This window comes from Sinocyclocheilus rhinocerous, unplaced genomic scaffold, assembly GCF_001515625.1.
Source record: "Sinocyclocheilus rhinocerous isolate Xijiao unplaced genomic scaffold, SAMN03320098_v1.1 scaffold3102, whole genome shotgun sequence".
In the NCBI taxonomy this organism is placed as follows: Eukaryota; Metazoa; Chordata; class Actinopteri; order Cypriniformes; family Cyprinidae; genus Sinocyclocheilus; species Sinocyclocheilus rhinocerous.
The window spans coordinates 377,370-385,216 of NW_015654111.1; the positions used below are offsets into that span (position 1 = coordinate 377,370).

Genomic DNA, 7,847 nt, shown 5'->3' on the forward strand with positions numbered 1-7,847 from the left:
TGTTTGTGTGTGTGTGTGTGTGTGTGTACCTGTTTTTCTATTCTGGTGGGGACTTAAACCTGAATACACACAGACTCATAGGGACTTGTGTCACGGTGGGGACCTAAATTGAGGTCTCCACGGGTAAACAAGCTAATAAATCACACAGAATTAAGTTTTTTGAAAATCTAAAAATGCAGAAAGGTTCCTGTGAGGGGTAGGTTTAGGGGTAGGGTTGGAGTAGGGCAATAGAATATACGGTCTGTACAGTCGAAAAACCATTACGCCTATGGAGAGTCCCCACAAGGATAGCAAACCAGACATGTGTGTGTGTGTGTGTGTGTGTGTTTAGACATAGTTTGAATGATTATGCATATTTGTTTAGTGTCTGTCTACTGCCTATTCTTTAAATAGGCCTATACCTGTATCTCAACTCATTATTTTGTAGACCTACCTCTATGGTATATCCTCCATTGCTGACCTATGCCTTATCTTATTTCTCCCTCAAAACTCTCTGGGAAGAGATATATTGGATTAATCTGAACGAAAATATGAATCACCACCATTGGGGACCTTTACAAGGTTGAATCACTCCACAGTAATCTTTGGTCTATATAATCTTTTGAGGTGAATCTGCTGGCACGAGAACCCGAAGGCTGTACTGCAGTACAGGAAGTGCTAAATATACACTATACCAGTAAGAATGTCATCTAATAAAACTTAATGGACATGGCAGAAAGTAGATATCAAAAAAAGATATACAGACTGAAGAATATGTAGTGAAAGACAGAGAGAAAAATATCAGAAAATAGTGACTTACTAATTTTGTTGTTGTTTTTGCATCAAACATTGCTGAATAATGGCTGTATAAATGACCGTTCATTTAGAAAACCTACAGAACTTTTCACTCAACAGTCTCTACATCTAAACTAATATAATAATTAAACCAAATTATTTCATCTATATTTATTAATTTGAATTCAAGTAATCATGTAATAACTAGGTTAATGTACAGTCAGACAGCTCCTAGACACTCATAGTCTCTCACTTCTCACATAATAAAATCATTTCAACTCAAATCAATATTTCATGTGTCCAGCCATGCAATGAGTGGGATAATGTACTGTACAGTCAGCCGATCTTTACAGCAACATAAACCCTCTCAGGGTGATACAAGACCCTCAGCTTCACATCAGGGACTATTTTGTGATAATGACAGGATGACTTTACATTAATCATGAAGTTAATGCCTTTGTACCTCAATGTGCTTAGTCCATAGCTGAATACGTACATTGTGTCTGTGGAGATTAACCACAAGAAAGATTGTCCGTGTCTATTTGAAGAGCAGAATATTCCTTAACAAAAGGCTTTAACATAACGCAAACAATAGTTTCACAACTCCGAACCGCTGTCGTTTATACGGACGGCATTGCCTTTCTAAGGCATTTGGTTGAGATGATAGTTAAAACCAGGCGTCTGTCACTGTTATCCAACCAGCCAAACAAAAGCTGCTAAGTGCAGACAGAATTTATATAACCCTTTACATAACAGAGCACAATACTTCAAGTAAACACATTTGTTGTGTGATTTACAAGTTAAATCATTCTCTGCTGGCTGTATATAGAGTAACTCATGCAAGGGAAATGGTGTTAAACAAGTCTGTGAACTCTAAGTTTGTAAGTACGTATGAGTCCTAATAAAGGCTACATTTTCAATTACCACCTGACAATGAATAATTAATACCATTTGAGACATTTGAGATAGCTCACAGGGTGTTTTGAATCTTAAGTAGAACGTAAAATAAAATAAAAAAACAAGAAATGCTGAGAAATTACTAATTAAACAAAATGACTAAATAATAAAAGACAATCATTTATGTGCAGGATAGTTCATGTTTATTAACACCGTACTATTCATTTGTGAAGATCGTGCTCAACCTTCATCAAATATTTATAGCGGATTAAGTAGTTCTTGCTTCTATAATAAAATAGGTAATTTATGAACAGATCAATGAGAGGAAAAAAAATGAAATCAAGTAAATGTTGTTGGATATGCTATTGTCCATAATGTAGATCTGAACAAAGCAAGAAAAAAAAATCCTGCCACACTTAAGGCAGTCTCCAGAACTGACAATAAGAGATCTTTTGTAAGTCTTGTAACTAATAAGACTTGTTATTATTGTTATTAAAATATTTTCAGTATACCAAACAAAAGAAGGAGAGTGTTTTTAGAGCACAAAATGTTTTTTTTAGACAGCGGAGTATCTTAAATTGATCCAGTGTGGCTGGTTTAACATTAGTTTCAAGGATTGTCCGCATACATCAATTTGGATTCAGGTCAAACCTCACTGGCTACTACGATTTTACTAGAGTGATTAGATTTTATACTGTACTTCTAACTACGCTGATGCTCTCATTTAAAAATCCATCCAATCACACTGGGAAGCCTATGAGATTCCCAAAAGCACGGATTCAAACTCATTTTAGGTCACGGGCCAGATTAGATTAAACGTCAATTTATGCTGGCCGATTATTTTATTAGTTTTTATTTATTTTTTGTTAAATCTTGATGAATTCATGGACAGTATAAGCACAATATGTGGTTTTATTTAACATTTGAAGTCCAAGAGCAACTTCACAAGACTAATATATACGCATACACAACTGATATTAGAAATATTAATTACCACACGCAAAAAAAATAATAGATGACAGCAGTATCATTTCAGTGTCACTGAGATAGCTTTTATTTATATTTTGAATTAGTTTTTTATTTTTATATTATCTGTTCTCGTTTTAATTTTAGTTCAACTTTTATTCATTTTGTTTCTTTTTGTAATTTTTATTACAGTAGTTTGTGTTTTTAAAATATTTATATTTAGTATTTATTAACTACTGCAGTTTACTGCAGTTTTAGTTTTAGTTATTTAAGTACCATTTTAGTATCATGTTAATCTAAATGAAAATGAGAATTATTGCCTTGGCAACTAGCTGAAATAAAATGTTTCATTTTTTAAAATTATTTTATTTCAGTTTAAGTTATTTTATTTTATTTCAACTATAATAACCCTGGAACACAGCTAACAAAACAAATGTAACATATCAGCTGACGTGCTGTAGGAAAAGTGAATCTTTTTTTAATTTAAATGTTTAAACGTTCAAATCATCCCACAGGCCAGACTACCCTCCTCCGTATTCTCAGAAGCCTATACGAGGTCTTCAAAACATGAACTTAGAACTTCAGGTCATGAGGGATTTTACTGTGCAGCTACAAATATACAACTGATCAAATATTCAGATATGCATGATCCTGAAAAGCACTGTCTGTCTTGGTTTCTGCTGTATCCCAACCCAAAGGCTCTCCATGCACAGCCCTACCCTGTAATACCCTGAACATTGGAGAAACTTGAGCCCATCTCAGGTCATTCCTGGCTTCTTAGCACCAAAAAGCCTTCCTTTTGTGTGCGTGTGCAGTGTGTGAGCGCGGGAGGGTTGGCAGGACACCTTCCTACTAATCCGGTCCTCAAGTCACCCTCCTCTCTGCAAGCACCAGGTGATAATCTTAATCCTGCTCTTGGGACAGGATGCCACGTGATAATAAGACTAAACCAGACTCAGTACTATGTGTTCAGACATACCTTAAACACCAGTCCGTCAAGCTGTTTCTATATCATTTTCAAAAAGTGTGGTAGATTTTGCTATCTTATACTTGCATCTTGTTTATTTAAATTAGAGATATCGTTCAATGCATTTACTTAATAAAATGGATGTAATCTTGCATTTTGAGTAGTGACTATATACTTCATCAGAGGGATTCTTTTATGATTTCTTGGAATCTGCTGAAACATGTGCAATGGGTTTTTTGGGGGGAATGGCGATTGTTCTTCATTCAGAATAAAACATAGACTATAGACTTACAGCTGCCAAATTTGAGTGGGCAGGCATGAGCATCCATAGGAAAATCCTCCAACTGCATGGGACACTCCGCTGATATGGTCAATCTGAAGAGAGAAAAATGTAAATTAAAATATGATTATCAGCACTTCTGAATATGTTTTAAAGATCAGTTTTTAGTATAAACATGACTTTAGTGACAATCGTCACTGGAGCTTATTGTAATTCCATCAACGTTCAATGTCTTGTTGAAAATCTTCCTAATGTAGCTATAGGCCTGAAAAACTTGTGTATATTAATAGTAAGACTGAGCTTGTGTGTAGTGTTGAGTCTTGTCTTAGATGTATTTATAGAACAAGGGTGCCATCAAGTGCCAGAAGTAGGAATGCTGCCAAATCGTTGAAGTAAATCACTGCTAATTTTGGCTTTAAGCACACACACACACACACATACTTCACAAAAACATACATACAAATGCCATTCCCTATTCAATATTCAGTTTTGCATTCCAATCCATTTTAAACGCTCAAGCTGCATACAGAAGCATTTAAAAGATCTCTTTTGAACTGGCATCGCCACCTATTGGAATATTTGAGGACTACAAGCTACAAAATAATTACTGTGCTATGACACTACATTCAGTGCTATCACAAACTAGTGATGACTGATTCAATTTCAACTATACAAGTTATTAAATTAGATAAACTAAAGCTACATATAATTAATATTGTTGTTGTTGCTTTTTATGGAATGAACCATTTTCACATTTCAGGGGTTCTCAGAAGCGGAAGTCTAGTTGTAGTGGTGAATGGAAACTACAAAAAATAAATAAATTAAAATAAATAAACATATTTTTTGCAATCTCATCTTCCCTAATAGCAAAAAAATAAATAAAAATAAAAATCCACCATAGTATTTCTATGACTTTCCAAAAGAGGGAAAAAAATACTGAGAGACTGATTCAAATTAGCTTTCACTCCCTCAGCCTTTGTATTAGAAACACTCATGCAGCAGTGTTAACTAGTTTTATGTAATGTAATGCCAAGGTAAGAAAACAAAAAGTATAGTGTTATAAATGTACATTAAATTAAAAAAAAATGAAAATATAAAAAACTTAGATTTAGATGTTAGATTCACAATGATTTACTAGATTTTAATTTTTCACAGTCAGTCAATCTTCAAACATAGTTATTTTTTTTTGTATAATATGATTATCACTTGTGAACTTAAAAACATTTAATTAAAGGTGCTATGGAATGATATTTATTGCGAAAATCGCTATACAAAAAAATCTGAGTGAATTGAAAATGTTTCATATATACATCTAACATTATTCAAACAGCGGGTTAATATATATATATATATATATATATATATATATATCCCTGATGTAGAGAACTCTGCAGTGGCTGAATCCTGGCTATCCTGTAGCCCCCTCTAGTGGACCACTTATGATACACAGCTTTTTAATTTTATAACCATATGATTTCCTGAAAAGATTTAAGGCTAAACACATTAAATGTGATGGAGATGGATTTTGCAACTGGACAACATCAGTTGATTATATCTGCAAGAGTGCAACTGAATCTGATTGCTGGATGTTAAAGAGTATATAAGTGATCTAACATGACATTAGAAATATGAAATGGAAGTAGCATCATATTATTATTGTCCTTTTTAACCCAAAGGTTTCAGGCACTTCCCATTACAAAGAAGTCATACATTCAACAAACACATCCACGAGATTTACAATGTCTAGTTGCATAAAGTCTATTTAAATCAATGTTCAAAGTGTGCAGCTAAAGCAAAAATCAGCTTGGCCATTTAGCAAAGCAATTATATGAGATCAAGGCTGATCATAGCTAGCATTACCATTATGGTTACAGGATGGCTGCCATATTATGCTGCTTTGTAGCCATTAAGCCCTTCCCTCAACATCCCGGCTGGAGCCTATTCAATGCTTTGGTGTAAGCAATGAAATAAGATGTCAGCGTTGACCCTCAGCTGACAGCGTAATGAAGGGTTTGATATTGCCACGCTACTGGAACTGCTTAAAACCTCCATCATCAGCATCTGAGGATGAGACCGGGGTTGAAGGGCCCGTGGTTGTATCTCTGACTGGAAATCCTGCGAGAATGTAATTAATGGGGCGGGACACGTGAGGCGCTGTTCCTTCACTTAATCAGCACAGGGCCTTCATCTCTGACAGCTCCATGATGAATTGCTGTATTGGAAAAATGAAGGACTGTCCTCTAAACTCAACCTCTATTCGACCAGCTCACACAACTTTATCAAAACCAGCCATATGGGAGGCGAAGGGCTTGCTATGTACTTACTGAACACAGTTAGTGCTGAGGTCAGCATGGCTGGATGTGGAGATGAAATGATGTGGCACTGGGGCCTTGACAAATCATGGGCTCTCAGAGCTTTATCCTGACAGTGAACTTTATTTGGTCTGTGATAGCCCATTAAAGCTCATAAATTATTATTTTCTGTTCTTCCTTTGGCTGTCTTACAAATTTCACAGGAACATTCTGTAGAAGTCCTATGTATCTCTAAATAACGAGTGCCAACTCAATAGTAATATACAAACCTAAGCTGTAATTATAAATAATGCACTTATTAAAATACTACTTTCTTACAGTTTCATTAAATATTAAAGAGATAATATTGTAATAGATTGTACTTTTTAATATTAGAAGTGTCTACCTTTCAGATTGTATATAGAGTGCATGCATGTGTCATTGAAATATCTAAAAAATTATGGTACATAAATCACTACAGGACTTTGTATTAATTTGCACATTCACAGTCAAGTAGCAGTTTGAAAAAATCATATATCTGTTCATTATCTGTACATTTGTATACACAAAAATACAAACACATTAACTTATAAATTAAGGGGTATATCAAAGGTAAAATTTTAACAATTGCTCATTGAAAAATTCATATTGGTCAACCATTAATCTGATATCTAATATTGAGGCGGACATGTCCCTCTCAGTGTCTATGTTGGTTAAGACCCTCTTTAAAAAAAAAATTATTTTATATTTACAATTTTTACAATGCGTGTTTGCCTGCTGCACCATTTGTCTCAACACTGAGCTCAAGCAAAGAAGTTATTTTAAAAACATGGCAGATCCTTCAGAAGATGTGACAGTTTCTAGAACATCTCCCTTTTGTTCGGTCTCATAACCTCCTTTTTAACTCTAATAAAAGCCTGTAGACTGCATTCCACTTTTAGAATGTGGGTGGTGAAACCGTTTTGCCCTGCTTTTTCATGGCAGCTAAGGTGCTCCTTTCCATTTCAGCAGGGAAAAAAAACCAAACCTTATTGCTGATCACTTTTCCGGAAACAATGTGCGCATTAGTGAGTGGTAAAAGGCTCTTTTAATGGTTCGCATGCACTGTTAGGAAATGCAACACTGGGCACAGGGCAACACTAGGCAAGCTACAATAGCTCCACCATTGATTTCTAAATGACATGCTCCGAGTCATTTCCTCTCAGAGTCATTAATGTTTGATTGATGATCTCGTTCAATCTACGATCCAAAAAAGGAGCTCTATCTAAGGCTTTAGCAATTGAGCAATTTTGTAATATGCATTTGGTCTCGCAATATGCAACACAGACCATAAAATAAATAAATAAATAAAAAAACAGCAAAGATCCGCAAATGAGAAAGAAATGTGTTTCATGTAAATGAAATGATCCATGCTCTTTGACTTTTTCATTTATTTTATATTGCTTTAGCCCCACTACATGAAATCTAATTGTTACCTCTTTGTGAAACTCACCAAATCCCCCTTTGCAATTAAATTTGAGTTAATAAAAGCTTATAACTCATTATATAATGGATCACCATAAGTGTAACCTCAGGGAATAAAAACAACTTATACATAACCACCACAATCTAAACATTTTACGATTGTGCTCCTCAAAATTCAGCATTTACTCAAGCAGATTCTACTACAGAG

At 34.7% G+C, this 7,847-nt stretch overlaps 1 protein-coding gene across 1 annotated transcript in view; it reads right to left on the minus strand.

Annotated features, from left to right (window-relative positions):
• LOC107716968 (gamma-aminobutyric acid receptor subunit alpha-5-like) overlaps window positions 1–4,004 on the minus strand; it is a 19,442-nt gene extending 15,438 nt beyond the window's left edge. Inside the window, exon 1 of the mRNA XM_016523611.1 lies at window positions 3,897–4,004. Within this exon, the coding sequence (XP_016379097.1) occupies window positions 3,897–3,954 (58 nt within the window). The 5' untranslated portion in view covers window positions 3,955–4,004. The remainder of the gene's footprint in view (window positions 1–3,896) is intronic.
• Window positions 4,005–7,847: the final 3,843 nt, after the last annotated feature.